Source organism: Prionailurus bengalensis, chromosome C2 (assembly GCF_016509475.1).
Source record: "Prionailurus bengalensis isolate Pbe53 chromosome C2, Fcat_Pben_1.1_paternal_pri, whole genome shotgun sequence".
NCBI lineage: Eukaryota > Metazoa > Chordata > Mammalia > Carnivora > Felidae > Prionailurus > Prionailurus bengalensis.
The window spans coordinates 8,771,823-8,790,419 of record NC_057350.1 but is presented as its reverse complement, the minus strand read 5'-3'; the positions used below and the strand labels follow the sequence as shown (position 1 = coordinate 8,790,419).

The window sequence follows — 18,597 nt, the reverse complement described above, 5'->3', positions numbered from 1 at the left end:
TAAACTTAAGTATGACATATAAAGTTGAAATCTTGGGGAAAAGCCTCAAAACAAAAGTCAAGCAGTTCTTACAAAAGAACAATTCTCCAAGAACAAAATTTGTTCTTCTATTAAATTTGTTGTCACATTAAATTTGTTTTTCAGTTTAAAAATTTATATTAAATTTCTTTCTCACCTGAGCTAAAAGGTTTTTGTTTTGTTTTGTTTTTGTTTTACTTTGGGTTTCATTCTTTGGAGTAATAATATTTCTCTTTTGTATGACACATTTGTCAAAAATAAATCAAAAACAACAAAAAGCACCCAGCTTCTTAATAACTTAGAAATACATACATACTCCTTACCATGTAAAACTATTTATTTTGTAAAAATGTTTAAATATGAATAAAAATGCTGGTAACCAAGAGTAGTTGCCTGTTTTTAAAAATGAAACTTGTGGTAAAAATAACAATGAGCCCAAACTGTACAGAAAACCTGAAAGTTTATTTTGGTAAGACTCGATTTTTATAGGCATTGGTTTAAAGTAATTACTTTTCAGAGATGATTCTTTGAAAAGGTAAAAATGGGAAGGTGTACGCTTTTAAACATTTTTGATGTGCATAGTAATTATGCAGGAATAAGGATTCTCCATTTTCTGCCCGTTAGGAGCAAACAGAGCTTCCAGAATGCAAGCTGAAAATGTCTCCCTGCTACATCCTGAAACTGCTGGGTGAGGCTGGCTTTTCTCCCGCTTCCCAGGTCAAGGCCAGGGGGAACCCCAGAGGCCAGCCCCATGGGTGTACGTCGGGGACTCGGGGACTGGAGGCTGCATACTACCCTCACCTGGGCCTGTGCACCCACCCATCACACACTCCTCATCGGCCCACTCATTCCCACATCGGGAAAAGTCTGCGGTAGCGACCCCCACGGAGTGTTTGAGACCAGACACGAATCCTTGGACTTCTTGCCCACACCCCCTGAATGCTGCCAGGAGGCCCAGCATCAAGGGGTGCTGCTTCGGCGGGGGCCATTAGTCCTAGGGAAAACTTCCTTGTGCACATTCGGGGGTGCTTTTCCACGGCTTCCTCGGAAATCTGCCACCAGCCCGGAAAAGAGGGGGTCTGGTCTTTTACAAAACCAGGTAACATGCTCAATGCGCAGCCTCTCCACGCGGGGGCCAATCAATGCGCAGCCTCTCCACGCGGGGGCCAATCAAATGCCCAGAAAGCCCATGCCAATCCTGAGTTCAGTTACCATGTTTTCAAGATTATGAAGAAAATGCAAAGTTTCCGTTAAGACTTTAAAGCTCTTTGAGATCAGAGATCGTCAGGTGCACAAAACGACCTCAAATCCATGAGTGTCGCATAGCAAGTAAATAATTTCCCTAACGCTAATAGCTACAAGTAAAATGCTTTTATTCAGCTCTTCTCTATGAAGCAGAATTTCAAAAGTCTTTGGTTCATCTGAGGCAAAATCGGGTTTACGGAAAACGTAGCATCTGCTTCAAGTCTACTTCGTGTCCCTCAAGGCGACTGGGTGACGACACGAGAAAGAACAGTCTTAAAAGCACAGAGGCAAAGTGGTCTATGCCCGGAACGTCTCCATCTGCGCTGACATGGCCACACTTCATTAGTTTTAATTTACAGAAAGGAAATGAAATGATAACATTTTTTCCCCCAAAGCAGAACTATCTAGAATAGGACTTCAGCTAAAAACAAAACGTAGCATGTTTTTCATTAAAGAACCCCCCAAAGAAATTCAAACAGTAACAATGGCAGCTCTGAGAGAGGACTTGCCTTATATTACAAAGTTTGAGAAATGAAACTCGCAGCATCAGCGGGGAGATCTTTCCTCTTGATGATATTCTGCAGATGCCCTCTCAAGGGTGAGTTCATCTGGTGATTTTGGGGTGGTGTGGACTTTTATTTAAACCTGTCACTAATTCCAAAAGAAGACTTAGACACTTAGGAGAGAAGCATTTTTTTTTTTTTTTGACAAAATTCTAATTGAAGCCTTATTTGCAAAAATTACTTCTGAAGTTCTTTTAAAAGTTACAGTTCCAAAAACACATATTGGGTTGTTGTACTTAACTAAACATGCTATTTTTTTCCCCCTTCCTATGGTGCTGGCTGTGCCTGGCTAAAGGTGGACACATTTTATACCGAAAACCGCAAGTTTTTGGAATTAGCCTAAGTAAAGCTGGATAAAGATAGTGCTAGTGTTTAATAAAGGGATTCTGTTCAATGCTGAGAGCTCCATCAAGTTTTCTTTCCAGCAATTTCAGTTGGGACTGGCAGGAAGAGAGAAAAGTGGACAAAAACTGGCCTTTTAAGGCTGAAAAGTAATGCGTGTGATTCACAAGTTTAACAGAGATAGGAGTTACATGCAAAGAGCATGGAGTACATCTGGAAATCACAAATGTATATCAAAAGGTTTCCTTTCTTTTGTTCTTCCATGGAGACTTTTGGGGCATCAGATCTTGAACATCTTCTTTTAAAGCTTCTCACACACGCACGCACGCGTGCGCGTGCACACACACACACACACACACACACACACACCCTCCCTCTTAGATCATGGGCGCTCAGTATCAGTTGTATTGCCTTTCTTAGCAATTTAGGAAAAGGGGTAAAAATTACGGCTTACAAATAAAACGCCATGTACTTCTGTTCTCTGTGCACCAAACCGTCTTTCAGGAATGCGCCACATTTCAAAGTGAACCTACAACTGGCTTAAAAGCCCCAAAGCCTCCCTTGTGTGTGGTATGAATGCGTCTTCATCTCCAGCTGTTAGGGCCCCATCGTCCACCCCACATTCACACGAGGCCTAATCAACACTTTAAGGCTCTTGAACTTGATCCCATCACTTCAGGATATGCAGTAAATTCAAATTTATGAAAAGAGGGCTCATACATTAATGTGCAAGCAAGTAACTGATTTCCTCTCCAAGGTCACTGCAGCCTGCCAGTGACACCCATCTCTGCGGGCACTTAGGCACTGTGACTGGACCGCAAACCAGTGGGTCCAGAGTAACCCTCAGAAATCTACCTTCTCTTTCCTTATGGACAAAAAATAAATAAATAAAACAACGAACTGCCAGTGTTCCTCTAGCAAAACACCTCCCTGGATGCTCATAAACAGTGTTACCAACCCTCTACCTCATTGCTGGTCTGGGCCTGGAAGCTTTTTTTGATTTATTTTTTAATAGTCTGGGAGTGAAGGTCTCTGCTACTGGGGAAACATCTGAATTATTCCATTGCTGTTTCCAAAGAAAAACTTTCGTGTTTTTTGTGTTTTTCTTCTGGGCCAATAAACACACATCCAAGCCCAAGAGGGGAGAAAGACTTCACACCTGTGGTAGTGCTTTATCTGAACTAGATCTTCTAGATCTTCTGACACCAAGTCAAATGGCAACAGACAGAACAAAATTAAGGAATTAAGGAGGTTAATTGGAGGGAGAAAAAAAATCCGCCTACAACTCTAAATCCGTTTTCCAGCTCCTCGGACTAGGAAAGGCAGCAGAAATTGAACCGGAATGTTCGATGCAGTGGCTCCGCCCGCCCTCCCACTGCCCAGCGGCCAGGACAGTGACCCCAGGCTCGGGCTACTGCTGTTTGGGGATGATGAGGTTTCTTAGCATGTCGAAGGAGTTGCCGTCTGGATGCACCGTCACGATCTCGCCGTCCTCCTGCTGAACCTGAAGGAACCCAGAGTCATCCAGGCCGACTATCCACACCTCCGGGCCCTCGAGGCCTCCCAGGCGGACCCGCTGGCCACTGTACATGAAGAAGAGCAGACAGTCACTGGGAAATGTCACACAGTGTCTACAGACAGGTGGTTAAGTACTTACCCATTGGGTAAAGGGTTCGGGAGGGCAGGGGGCAGGGTAGGATGCTCGGACTCTCACTGGTCCCTCATGAACTGTTTTCATAAACTACTAGCATAATCAGGTTGATGGCAATTCCAACAGAGTTCGGACTTTCTCCTCATTCTGCTCATCCGGAGGATGATGTGTACCTACTTCCTCACCCCCTAGCACTTCTAAGAACCACTGTGCAGCTCTAGGTTTTCTTGGCTTAGATTGGGGCCAAAGAAACTGAGCTGGGAAGCTAATTTTATAAAACAAAGCTGGGTGGCATCGCCTGCGAGTTAAACTCACTCTAATGCTACTTTTAATCTTTTCCAAATGTACCTGCGGTGAGTTACATCCTTGTAAATAGTTTTTAAAACAGAGGATCCCTCCCCTCCCCCCGCCACTCATCTTTATTTGGAAGAAGTCTAAACCTGCAGAAAAGTTGAAAAAATAGTACAATGAACCTCAGATTCCCTCTTCGCTTATATTCACACCAACTGATAACATTTTCCATATTTGCTTTCTCTCTTCGTGCACACACATGCTTTTTTGCTGACGTTTAAAAATAAGTTGCAGGCATCATGACACTTTACACTTAAATACTTCAGCATGTACCTCCTAAGAACAATCTCCCACAAAACCAAAATACCATTATCACCCTCAAGAAGTCTAATCTTGGTATAATAACATCTAAAATACAGTTCATGTTTAAATTTCCCCATTGTCTCATTAATATTTTTGTGGCTATTTCCTCCCATCCAGGATCTAATTATGAATCACATCTTGCATTTATTGTCATGCCTCTTTAGTCCTCTTTAATGTCAAACAAATCTCCCACCTTCTTATTTTTTTGTGTTAGAGGACATTAACATTTTTGAAGCATAGAGGCCTGCTGATAGGTACCAGTGCCTCTCAGGCTTTGGGTGCGTGTGGATCCCCTGGAGCATTTGTTGAAACATGAATTGTGCTCGAGCGTTCGGCCAGCCTCAGAGTTTCTGATTTAGGAGGCCCAGGGTGGAACTTGAGAATAACCTGCATTTCTAACAAGTTCCCAGGTGAGGATGCTATTGCCCCTGGGGGATCTTGCTTTGGAAACTGTTGATATCTAGAATGTTCTACGATTTAAATAAACATGCGGGAAAACTCTCCGGTGACGCTGTGTCCTTCTCGCTGCATCCCATCAGCAGCAGACCTGGGATGCCAGTTCGTCCTGGCATTGCTGATGGTAACTTGCTCACAATAGTGTCCGCCAGTTTTTTCTCCATCAGAAAGGGAAAAAATAGTTATCTAGACCTGTGCTCAGTTTCTTGTTTTAAGATAGTGAACTACTAATTGAATGAAGACATTTTAAACGAGTGAAGACGGGCCAGCACTGACCTGTGTACCCAATACTTATAATAAAGGGGAAGAATGCCATTGGGCCCTTTGTCCTGAAACGTGTCGATCAGTTTCTCCAGCACGGTCACAGTTCTGGCGATGAGATCATCGGTTCTGAAGGGCTTCAGCTCTGCCCTGTGTTGCTTATTGTATTCTGTGACGAGATCATTGATGCATATGGTGGGGTTACTGTTACTCACGTTAAATCCACAGCCTGCAACAAAAGCAAACGGTTGAAAAACGCGAGCAGCTCAACGTACTGGGAGGATCACACATTCCTCTCAACCACCTGGAAGAAGTTACAGCCTGGATCCCCTGCCCCCTGCTTCCTTGTCCTCATTTCAAATTTATGATCTCTGGCCACTTAAAGAATGACTTATCTCTTTGGGACCGGTTTCCTTTTTTCATCCTTCCTTTATTATCCTTGTTCAAGCGGGGATCACCCCAACCTTACTGCAGACCGGTTGGGGGGAGAAAGGCAGATTCAATTCGATTAAACAGAAGCTATGAACGGGACCCAGCTCCTTAGACTGGCCTCTGAAACGATCCTTCACGGGGTCGAGCCAAGAATCGTAGGTCTGCCCTGAGCCCAATATACAGTAAAATTTCTTGTTTCTTTTCCGACTTGAGTAACAGAACACATGTCTGAAAATAAAGAATTTTATTCAGGTCTTAAGGAGTAAACTCTGGATTCAGAGATTTCAAACCTTGGTCATGGCATAAACCTAGAACACATCTTTTAATACTTTACCCTTGGAAGTCTCTGGTGCTAGGGTTACGCTGTTGGCAAGGGGCCAACCCATGTTCAGTGGCTCTTTTACAGGCTCCTAAACCACAGCTTTGGGAGAGCGAGTTACCAGCAGTGGGGTTTGAACAGGCTTGTCTCTGCTGTTAACTTAATATCACCATCCTCTCCGGGAGAGTTGGAAGTCTTCAGAGAAGTCAAACCTCAGTTTTCAACAGGGCCCTGAATCAACCTCAAAGAGGTCTTCAATAAGAAGTGAAATACGGCAAGAATGAAGCAGTGAGACTATCTTGTTTTCAGTGCCTCTGAGAAAAAATTCCCCAAATACTCGCCTCAGATAGAATGGTGACATTTACAATAGCGGTATTCTTTGGTAAATGTTCCGAGCCATTTTCAGCGTGAAGGGAAAGACTGATTGGCCTCAGATTTTTTTTTTTTAATATACTGGCTATTAAAATACAAAGCAATATAAATTACATCTGGAAACAAAAAACACATAACTACAGCAACAGGGACAGAATCAGCAGTTTTTCATTTGTTCATTCATTCAACAACACACACAGCATGGAGGGTGAGGCATTAGAGTATGTGTATACAGTCCTGAAAATCTCCGTTATATTCAGAAAATTCCAAGTCCTGGGGAAAATAGCAACACTGACTAGTGCCAACTTCGGCTACACCTTTCTAAGAACCAGAGAGTACCCTTGTTGGTGACTCTGAATCTTTCCTCAAAGAGGCCCCCTCTCGCCCCATCACCTCCCATGGCCTTAAGAATTTAACAAAAGCTATGAATTCTCCCCAGAGGAACATGTTCCCTTTCCTCCCCCGCCCCCAATGGCAGACTTCCTTAGCTCCCTGAGGCCATCCCTGGGCCCCATTCAGAACATCTACATCTAGCCTCGTTAACACATTTAAAAATGGGAAGCAGAGCTTGGACGATATCAAACAGTTCGGTAGCAGCGCTAGAAACATAAGCTTTGCATCTTTTGGCTGGCATTTCTGACACGTCATCACGTGTTTTCTGTCCAGTACTAATTTTTGAATGTTGAGTTCTCCTGGACATCAGGGAGAAGCCGATGCTCGGAGGAGCAGGAGCCTAAGAATTTCTGAAACTGTTTCTGAACCCACCTCCTCGCCTGATGCGGGTGTGCTGCGGGGAAGCAGGATTCTTCACCCCACCTTGACCAGCCTGGAGCTTCTTCTGAAGGTCCAAAAGAGCGCAACTTTTTCATGGCCTGGGAAGGTCCCATTAAGAATGCCAGACCACCAGGAGACCCATCCTTGAAATTAACTTTCTTATTACAAAATGGCATGTTAAATGTTTATTTTCACCATTTCTAATTCAAGAAGAAGCGGGCACGTGGAGAGGTGTAATAAAAAACCTGTTTGATGTGATACCAATTTGGTGGTTTCCATGGCCATAGACAGGAACGCTAAACCCCTTGAAGGGCTTTCAACCAATCTGGCCTGTTTTGCATACATATTGTGTTCTGTAACTTAGGACTCAGAGAAAAAGTAATCCCATATGATAATCCACTCCCCCCAATGTAGCCATGTATAAACCATTTTTATTTTTGCTTTTATTAATCTAAAAATGTGGAGGAAAGGGCTTTAAAAGCTTACCAATAAGTATATAAAATGTTTCTCCCAAAAGTGTTGAGTTAACCAGAACTCCACCAAGCTTCATGAAGTCACTATAATAAATATCGTTGGGCCACTTCACTCGTAAGTTGATATCCTAAAAGAAAATCTGTGCGTTAATCAAGCAAGCACAGGACACAAAGGGATCAGGACAGGTCATCTAGCCCAAAGGAAGATAGGCAGGATGTTCTTGAATCTAATGGAACATGGGATCTCAACCTCCCTTCTGGTTCTGACAGCTAATCTTTGGGACAATCCAGTGTGAAAGGACCGCCTTGGGGCTGGGAGAGACCTAAAGAACATATCTGGCATAGATTCTGGCATTTTCCCCACCCCCAGCACTGTTCGTTATCTCAGTACAGGCATATGTCTTCATCGTGCTTCACAGACACTGTGTGTGTTACACACCGAAGGCTGGCGGCAGCCCTGAGAGGAGCAAGCTGATCGATCAGTGCCACCATTTTCCAACAGCCCTTGCCCGCTTCGCGTCTCTGTGTCACAATTTGGGAATTCTCACAACATTTCGAACTTTTTCATTATTTGGTTATCATGGTGATCTGTGATCAGTGATCACAACTCACTGAAAGCTCAGATGATGGTTAGCATTTTTTAGCAATAAAATATATATATTTAAGTTTTTCATTTATTTTGAGAGACAGAGGGAGAGAGAGAGAGCATGAGCAGGGGAGGGACAGAGGGAGAATCCCAAGCAGACACTGGGCTGTCAGTGCAGGGCCTGATGAGGGGCTCAAACTCACAAACCATGAGCTCATGACCTGAGCCAAAACCAAGAGTTGGACTCTTTTTTTTTTTTTTTTTTAATTTTTTTTTCAACGTTTATTTATTTTTGGGACAGAGAGAGACAGAGCATGAATGGGGGAGGGGCAGAGAGAGAGGGAGACACAGAATCGGAAACAGGCTCCAGGCTCTGAGCCATCAGCCCAGAGCCTGACGCGGGGCTCGAACTCACGGACCGCGAGATCGTGACCTGGCTGAAGTCGGACGCTCAACCGACTGCGCCACCCAGGTGCCCCAAGAGTTAGACTCTTAAGTGACTGAGACCCAGGCACTCTCTCAATAAAATATTTTTTAGTTAAGGCATGTCCATTGCTTTTTTAGACCACAGTATAGTGCAAATGTAACTTACATGCACCGGAAACCAAAATCCACCAGCAGTGAGCACCTACTGTGTGCTGGGTTGGGGGCAGGGAGAGAATAATACTTCTGGGTTCTCTTCCCTTAAGGAGCTCATGCCCAAGAGAGAAAAGATGCCCTAAATTAACCAATATCATAAAAGGTGGGTAGAAATGTTTCAAGGCGAATGCTACAGAGATGCAGGGTAGGAACACGGTTCACTGAATTATTACGGAAGGATCTCAAAACACTGCCAACAGTCAGCAGTTAGCAGAAACGATTTGTTCTGTGGCTCACTGCGTCTCTATCCTGAAGCAACTCTGGGCGACCCTGCCTGAGCCCCGATCACAGTGGAACGGTGCCGGTCACTGCCTTGAGCTGGGCCACCCAGACCCCCACCTCCTGCCGGGACTCCTAAGTGGGCGCACAGAGACCGGGTGAGACCCAGTGGGTGCTGGAGCTGCCAGGACTCCTGGGCCGGGGGTGGCAGCCAAGTTGTGCCACGTGTGGGGAGAAGGAAATCGGGATATATGAGGCTGAAAGAAAGACACTCAGCAAATAAAACGGAAAGACTGCAGGGTAGCTGATGGCCTCTGATCCCACAGTGCTTTCGCTTCCTTCCCTGAGGGCCAGTACCACCCAGAGCCCCTTCTCAGCCCTAATCCCTATGTTACTTACACCAGACCCCCAGGGGGTACTAGTTTTGTCCCCGTTTAACGAGGAGGAAACTGACGCTGACAGAGACTGCCTGGGTGGCTTGCAGTTACACTCAGATGCAGCAGAGCTGGGATTCTTTTTCTCCCTCCCCCCCCTCCCCTCCCTTTCCCTTCCCTCCCATTCCTTTTTCCCTTCCTTCCTTCCTTCCTTCCTTCCTTCCTTCCTTCTCTCCCTCCCTCCCTCCTTCCTTTTAAATGTTTATTTACTTTTTTGAGAGACAGCATGAGCGCCAGCTGAGGAAGGGGCAGAGAGAGAGGGAGGGACACACAGAATCTGAAGCAGGCTCCAGGCTCTGAGCTGTCAGCACAGAGCCCGATGCGGGGCTTGAACTCACGAACCTGAGATCATGACCTGAGCCGAAGTCAGATACTCAACTGACCAAGGCACTCAGGTGCCCCCAAACCCAGGGCTTTCTGACACCAAGCCCCCAGGGAGCTTAATACTGTGCTACAGAGCCTGCTGCTTCCAAGAAATCTCCTTCTCTCCCTTCAACAAGGCCTTCTTTGCATCTCAGCAAAGAACAGCAAAGAACAGCAGCAAAGAACAGCATTTCTGTTCTGCCCTGCAGGGCACTCTAGGCAGAGAGGAGAAATGCAAAAGCACAAAGGAACAAAAGCATAAAAAAGACGTGGGGATGAGCACCGGGACCTGTAACTGACAGGGAGGGAGCTTCATAATCCTTCGTGTCTAGAACAGGGATCTCCATGGAGGCCGGAGCAAGGGTGCCATTCTGCTACCCTGCCCCAAGGGACTCTGGGCAATGCTGGAAACATCTCCGGTTGTCACAGCTTGAGAGAATCCCACTGGCACTTAGAGGGAGCAGCCAGAGACGCTGTCCCACCTCCTGCAGAGGAAGGCCTCCCACCTGAGATGTGGGACTCAAATGACAATAGTGCCGATGGCAAAAAACGCTGGTGTGGAAAATCTGTAGCTTGGAGACTTTGGCCTTGGTCACTCTCGCAGGTCCCCTTCTTTGTCCTCTCTCGCCTTCCCAGGCCCCCATGTACCCAACACGGTCCCTGCCCAAGCTCGGCTCCTGCGGTAGGTGGGCAGCGGCTTTCTTCCGTGCTGGCCCCGTTCCCGGGTTCCTGATTTACTCCACATGTTCAGGTCTAGTTGGTCAATGGCGGCTTACAGAATTGTGGCTTCTCCTGTGGGGAAACTATGGCATCTATTTCAACGAAGAGAAAGGCTGCGTGCTTATTTTTATACCATCTCAACCACGTGTTCAAACAGCTGCCGCGGGCCTCCCGGGTACAGAGTGCTATGTTAGGCTCTTTGGGATCAAAATAAAACTACTCCTTCATCCACAGAGCTGGTTCCTTTACAGGAGATGGAACCAGAAGCACAAATAACACTGCTCCAGAGCGAGCCACGGGAGAAACCATAAAAGTGGCTCAGACCTTCCAAACACCAAAAGGTTAGAAGAGGGAGTTTGTAGCTAGAAGTTTCCGGGAATGGCATCAGAGCAGGGCCTCCCAGGGCAAACAGAACTTCCAGGTACAGGGAGGGGACAGGAGGGGACAGGAGGGGACAGGAGGGGAGGGGAGGGGAGGAGAGGGGAGGGGAGGAGAGGGGAGGGGAGGGGACGGGAGGGGAAGGTGGAGGGCTACAGGCACCTGGCATGGCGGGGACCTCGCAAACAGAAGAAACAGTGGGAGGGATGGTAGGCAGTGGATTGCAAGCTCTGGAAGGAGTAATGGGCATTTCCGTGACACTCCCTCTGGTCCAGGGAGACAGGCACCATCTGTGTGCTGATGGTGACACCTGACCAAAGATGTAAGAAAGGCCAACTGTACGGAGCGCCTGGGTGGCTCAGTCAGTTAAGTGTCCGCCTTCAGCTCAGGTCATGATCTCACAGTTCGTGGGTTCGAGCCCCACATTGGGCTCTGTGCTGACAGCTCAGAGCCTGGAGCCTGCTTCCGATTCTGCGTCTCCCTCTCTCTGCCCCTCCCCTGCTCACGCTGTCTCCCCCCGCCAAAAAATAAACATTAAAATTTGTATATAAAAAAAAGGCAAACTCTACGTAACTGGGGCCTATTTCAACCATCCTGGATTTGTACTGTGTAAGCTAAATGGACTCTGTTAAAAATAAATACTGAGAGGCACCTGAGTTGATCTCAGTCAGTTAAGCATCCTAATTGGGCTCAGGTCATGATCTCAGTTTGTAGGTTCAAGCCCTGTGTCGGGCTCTGCACTGACAGCATGGAGCCTACTTGGGATTCTCTCCCTCCCCCCTTCTCTCTACCCCTTCCTCACTTGCACTCTCTCTCTCTCTCAAAATAAATAAGCTGTAAAAAAACCTTTTTTTTAAAGAAATAAATCCTGAGAAATTAAATCCTAAAAGTTCTTATCACAAGGGGAAAAAAATGTTTTCTAGGAACTATAGGAGGTGATGGGTATTAAGTTCCTGTGGTAACCACTTCACAAGTAGGTCAGGTCATTGTACTGTGCGCCTCAAACTTACATGGTCAATTCTATCTCAGTAAAAACTGAACATGAAATAAAGGAAGAATACATCCAACCCCAAACCAAAGTCACATCACACAGGTGAGACTGGGCTGCGTGACTACAGAAACAGGACAGAAGAAGGAACGTGAGGGACAACACCCATCAGGTGTGCTGTTGAGGGCGGGCTGCCCACCTCACATCCCGCTGCCCCAGCCCTTCCCGTAAGGCAGGCACTCAAAGAATGCTCGCTAAGTTAACAGGTGAGGCTACAAGGTCAAAATCAAAGCCAAGAAAAAGCTAACCAGGCTAATTTAAAATTTAAATTTTCATTTATTTTCCTAAGACCAACAAACCTGTTGCTAGGGTTAAAAATACCGCCCCCCCACACCCCGACCTCCCAACAGAACTTTATCTTCTCAACTGCCTTCTACGAGGGGAGACGTCTGGCTCAGGGGGCTGCAGGCTGAACCTGTGAAGGTTGCGGGGAATCCTGCTGGCATCTAGTGGGAGCAGCCAGAGATGCCGTCCCACCCCCTGCAGAGGAAGGCCTCCCACCTGAGATGTGGGGCCCAAATGTCAACAGTGCCGACAGCGAGAAACGCTGGTGTGGAAAATCTGTAGCTTAAGCCCAAGCCCTTCAGATACAGACAGCAAGTGTGCTGAATACCTGGTAATAAATGTCATATTTCAGTGTGCATGCCTGGGACTTCAGTGTGCATGCCTGGGAAACACATACCCCAGCCCTACACACAGTGACCATGACGACGTGACCACATTAGAGGGGGTTAAGGGGCGCTGGTGATGATGGCTTCCCTGTTGAACATGAGGACAGGCCCCACTGAAAGTCATGATCTTAGCCTCTGACTTCAGGAGTTAATACAATAATTGTTTTCAGCCTGACATAAGAGCTGTAGGTGGGAGGGAGCCTGGGGATGAACGCCCTTGAAAAAAAATTTTTTTTAAGTTTATTTTAGAGAGACAGACAGACAGACACGAGCAGGGAAATGGCAGAGAGAGAGGAAGACACAGAATCCGAAGCAGGCTCCAGGCTCCGAGCTGTCAGCACAGAGCCTGACGCGGGGCTTGAATTCAAGAACCGTGAGATCATGACCTGAGCCGAAGTGGGATGTTTAACGGACTGAGCCACCCAGGTGCCCCGGGAACTCCCTTTTTACACTCATGTGAAATTCTTCCAGGAAAACTGAGGAAGAGGATATACAGTGACTGTGTGCACTGGTCTCTTGTCTCCTTAATAAGTGACACTAAAGTATCCAATGGTAATGACGAAGCAGACACCCCTGCCATATAGCTGGGAGCAACACCCCAAAATGAACCTGCACGTTAAACCTGGGCGGCCACAAAGGATTGCTCTGCCCAACAGTGACTGTGCAAAATGAAGGTGGGAAATGAGAAGGTTGTTTAGGTCTATAAAATAAGGCTTTTCACCAGAAAACACAAGTGACCCATCCTGTCCAATGGGCTTCAATTAAAGGAAAAAATAAATAGAAAGAGGTTCGCCCTAAGATGCTTGATAAATTGGGACAACAGCACAGAAAGGAAACTCTGGGAAAGAAACACATCTGGCGAGCCTCACGCCGCTGTAAAAGTTGCTGGTGCTTTCCAAACTCTCAAAGCTCCAAGAACACTCTGCTGCCCAGCTTTGCAAAGAACAGGCTGCAACTCTATATGCAGCTATCGTCCGGACACATCCTCCATATACCGACTTTATCAGCTGGGATGTACGCGCAGGGTGGGGATGTTAGACAGAGGAGCTGCACGTACCTGGTACTCAGGAATGGACCTTACCGCCTCCACAACGGCCAGGGACATCAGATGCTGGACAAATGGGATCCTCTGTCCCAGCTGGGACCTCAGCGGGATGGAGACGAGCAGGGTGGACACGGCGCATCCCATGGGACTCAGCCAAGCATTCGATCCCCGCCCTGGAACATAGGCCCCATCAGGAAAGTGGCCACGTCGCCATGCGAACAGAGTCAGACGCACACCGCGCCAGAAAACGGGCCGAGCAGCCACGTGCGCAATCAACCCAGACTGATTACAATGCTTGGAGATTCTAGGGTTAACTCAAGAACAGAGAAGCTTTTTAAAATCTGACGCTGTGTTGCTGAACAAGTTTCTGATAAGTAGCAGAATGTTCAGCCTCAGTGAGCATATCATTTAGGCTTTGATGGTTCAAAGTCTTACAGTGTCTGAACATGACTGTCAGCTTAATTTTCTCCATACGGTCATGCAGGCAAAAACAGAAACAGTGGGGAAAATGAGCCAGGTCTGTCCTGTCCAGGAGAAGTCCTGGGAGCCACATTTTAGAAGTGACCTATATTGTGGTGATAGTCTCACAACCTGTGAACATATTAAAAAAAGCCCAAAATTGTACACTTTAAATGAGGGAACTGTATGGCATGTGAATTATATCTCACTGTTATAAGGGGGGGAAAAGGAAGTTGAATTTAAAAAGTAAGCCCTAGCATTAACTCTCTGAACTATTTTTTCCTAAAACAGAAGCCAAGAAAATAAAGTGATCAAAATGAGAGGTATAATCAAAGTCCTTCTATGTCCTTTATTTAAACCACCATATTGAGCACCCCCGGCTTTGGATAAAATGAATTTTCTCTTTGAGTTATGTTCAAAAGACATATTCAAAGGAAAGAAGTGGGAAACAGTGGATTTCTTATTTCATTGCTCCTTCTGAGAAAGGCGTAAGGAGCCTCTCTTGAGAGTTACAAGCACGTTTGGGTTGGCCTGGCGCTGTCTGGAGCAGGGGTGAGGGCCAAGTGCCTCCTGCATGACCACCGAGCATGGAATCTGCTTGTGGTTGGACCCCAAGTGGATTCTGGGAGGATGCGGGCTCTGGTTTCCGAGGGTCAGCAGGTGGCGGAAGCTCTGAGCAGCCCTTGGCTTCTCTGTGATCACTCTGTGAACGGGCATTGACCACTGATCAAGCGCCCGCTGCATGGCATTTCCCAGCCGGGGTGGGGGCTGGCAGACGGAAGGCCTCCCCTGTGTGACACTCAATAGGGACACAGAAGGCACCTCCCAGAGAACCTTCGGGCAAGTAAATGTCTCTATAACACAGTCATGATTCACACACTGCAATGCCTAGAATGTGTCAGAAAGAGGCATTTACAAGATGTAGATGACTGAATGTTAAAACCATCCCCAGGGGCGCCTGGGTGGCTCAGTCGGTCAAGCGTCTGACTTCCGCTCAGGTCATGATCTGGCAGTCTGTGAGTTCCAGCCCTCTGTCGGGCTCTGTGCTGACAGCTCAGAGCCTGGAGCCTGCTTGGGAGTCTGTGTCTCCTTCTCTCTCTGCCCCACCCCTGCTCACACTCTCTCAAAAATAAATAAACAAAAAAAAAATTCCCAGTAGAACATCCAGTGATTAATAACCATCTCAGTTTTGAGACAATGCTTTTAATTGTACTAAAAGGCTCAATCTTCTGATCAATTTCCCGCCCTCTTCCTCCATTTTAGGGGGTGTGAACACAAGCACTTCTAATGTGCGTCTCCTCCGCGATCAGCACACACGATCCATTGGCAATCTGGACACAGGAGTCGCAGATTTTAGAAAACAAAACAGCAGAAACGATAACAAAAGATGACTGACCTTTGCCCTGTGTTTGGCGGACTGCGATGGCTATTAACCCCATTTCCTGCGGGATCTCAAACATCAACCTGCAAATGGTGGGAAAGACTGGTCAGCCAGAACGGGGACATGATAGGGCAGCCCACAGCTCACACACAAGGAGGGACCCTGTCTGCACTCATTTGCGAGCATGTGGGGGAAAGAAAGGGCTATTTTCCAGGTTTTGAGGGATAACGACCCCCTTCCCAGCCTCTGCAGTGGGAACAAGGAAGAAGAGCCCAAGAAAACACCATTTAATCAAACAAGATTGGGGTGGGGAAAGGCTGTGTACCTGCCTGAGCTCTTAGTTTATTTAAGACATTGCTCGATTCTATTTCTTCGGAATATCCTACCAAGTTCTTTCTTCCCCACTCTGATGTGGTGTCCCTTCTTTGGGTGACAACTAGCAGTTCCTGACATTTGTTTCTACTTACGGTGCGTTTCTGTCCGAACACTAGAACATAATCATAACAGAAGTTTCTGATTATTCAGAAAACCAATATGGTGGCAATAAAGCCGTTTAAAAGATACACTATCCCCTGAGAACTAATTATGTTTTAACTATAGTAAATAAATCTACACCTTCTGAGAACTCCGGAGAACCTTGGATCATTTTAGGCTTGAGTTCTGCTTTTAAAATGGTTTCATTTAAAAGAATACAAACTTCCCTTTGGGGATAGGTAGAAAAGTGCCTTATATCTCCACCAAATGAGTCAATATTAACCTTTTTTTCCCCCCAGAAAAGGAAAGGAGGAAAAAAAAAAATCCCTCACACTGAGAATTTCCTCCCAGCCACTTTCTACATATTTTAACTCTGCGTGAGGAAGACTTTCCTCTGCATTCCCAGGAGTTGCCGACCAGGTACTGAGTGGGCAAGGCTCATGGTAGAATTTATTAAACAAAGCAAAAATCAGGTTTGCCCACTGCGGGTGCAGCTGTTGGCTCTGTGAAGTACTTTCGGGAGAGGAAAGAGGTGAGAGGAGGGATGATGGAGAGACGGTATTTGTATGAAGTTTCCAATAATAGTTTCCAAGGTTCCATAGCACCCTGCTCCCCAGGTGCTGAGGAGAAAGGGCCCCGAAGAAAGACCACGATCGGGGCTCAGGGAAGGGGGTGGGCCTCCACAGATGGTAAGAGAAGAAACACAAAAGTGTAGAGAAACGGCACAGTGTCTCTCTGTGCACCATGGCCGGCAGACTTTGGCATTGATGCGCGGGGACCCCAGTAGCAAGGGGCCCGGAAAACCCTTTTTCCTTGCTAAGAAGAGCCTGGCCACACCGGGTGGGGGCCGGCTGGTCTGACAGGCACAGGGCACTCCCAGAGAGCAGGCCGCCTGCGTCGACGTGCCAAGCCCACCTTCCATCTTACATGAAACACAGCTCCAGAAGTATTTCTCTTGGACACCATGAATAACCCATTGAGACCAACTGTTCCTATGCAATGTTGGGCTCCAAGAATAAAGCGTCCTTTTCTTGGGTCGGACCAGCGGAAAACAGAGAAGGGATCTCTGTCCATGCAGGGAGGTAACACTGTCTTCTCAGGACTTCACGCTTTCCAGAAAGTTCCGGCAACCCCTCACCTGGGCTCCAAAGGCCACAGGTTCTGGTGGCGGTGGGGAGCAGCTAACAACCTTTTCTAGGGGAGTAGGCGGGGGGGATGATTTAGCACGCTGTGAGCAGACTGCAAAAGCTCTCTCAATGGCAGGCAATCTAGGATGTTCTTTAAATAAACATGTAGACAGAACACGGTCCTGTCGATAGCCAGTGCTGGTGATGGTGGAATTAGGCGAGGGGGTGGGGGAGGTTTAGAAACCAAACACAGACTTCTAGAACAAAGAGAAATGATTAAGGGAACATATGCACTCAACTGCTGGAGGTTTGGCAGCAGTTAACAGGGCATATTGATGAGAAGACGGAGTTTGTGCAGCTGAAGGCCAGGAGGAAATTCTGCAAGAGGGAGACAACGAGGGAAGGAGGTAATACGCGGTCTGAGACAACCAGGGGCCGCCAGATTTATTTGTGCTATCTGAGATAACTCTGGGGGCCAAACCACACGGCTTACGGTCAACAAAGAAGCATTTATGAACTTCGCAAATTTTGCATTTCAGAAAATGAAGCCGCTAGGGTTTGCTTTAGCAGAAAGGAGGCACCATAAATGCATTTCCATCCTGAGTTGATGATGTTCTCACAAAAGGAAACAGAAAAAGAAAGAAAAAAAAAAAAAGGATGAGGTTACATAATGATTATGCCCCTGCTGCTGTATATTTTCTGTCCTTGTTTGCGAAGGCTGTGGAATAAAAGGTTTCTGTGAGTGGTAGCTGAATGCACTCACTTTGGTACTGACGGGGCATGCCGGAAAAGCGCTCTGTTTTTCTACTCTTCTCTGGAGTCTCCAACATCCAGACCTCAAAAGGTCACTTTGCAAATGTGACCACTTCGGTTCCTAAGGACATCACAGCACCTCGTGGGTGCTCGGCCAATGGGAACGTCCCGAATTTCACCGTTGGAGTAAAGCTTCAATAATTAAGACTGATCTAGAGGACAGGCCGGTATGAACCTGTGTGAAAATCCTTAAGGAATAAAAATTAAACTAAATTCAGACCCATTCAATCCATTTTGGGGATTCAAACCTAAGGAAACAGTCAGTCCGCATTCACCAAGAGCTATACAACTGTGGGAATAGCCCATGTGTTCAATAGGGAAATGTTGAGTACACTGTGGTACATGAAGTCAATGGAATAACTCCCATTAAATAGGGTGGTTATGAAGAGTATGTGGCAACACGAAAGAAATGCTTGCAACACGCTGCTAAATAAAAAAGCAGTATACAGGGGCGCCTGGGTGGCTCAGTCAGTTAAGCCTCTGACTCTTGATTTCGGCTCAGGTCATGATCCCATGGTTTGTGAGGCTGAGCCCCATGTCGGACTTTGTGCTCACAACACAGAGCTTTCTTGTGATTCTCTTCTCCCTCTCTCTCTGCCGCTCCCCAGCTTGAGCACACGCTTACACACTTGCTCTCTCTCTCAAAATAAATAAAAACTTGAAAAAGCAGTATACAAAAA

At 46.7% G+C, this 18,597-nt stretch overlaps 1 protein-coding gene across 5 annotated transcripts in view; it reads right to left on the bottom strand.

Moving 5' to 3' along the window:
* Window positions 1-459: 459 nt before the first annotated feature.
* Window positions 460-18,597, bottom strand: part of HLCS (holocarboxylase synthetase) — a 229,096-nt gene continuing 210,958 nt past the window's right edge. For all 5 annotated transcript variants that reach the window (XM_043593625.1, XM_043593624.1, XM_043593626.1 and 2 more), the window contains 5 exons: window positions 15,519-15,586; window positions 13,676-13,836; window positions 7,574-7,688; window positions 5,206-5,419; window positions 460-3,751 (listed from right to left, as the gene is read on the bottom strand). In XM_043593625.1, coding sequence (XP_043449560.1) covers window positions 3,580-3,751; window positions 5,206-5,419; window positions 7,574-7,688; window positions 13,676-13,836; window positions 15,519-15,586 — 730 coding nt within the window. In that variant the 3' untranslated portion in view covers window positions 460-3,579. The remainder of the gene's footprint in view (window positions 3,752-5,205; window positions 5,420-7,573; window positions 7,689-13,675; window positions 13,837-15,518; window positions 15,587-18,597) is intronic.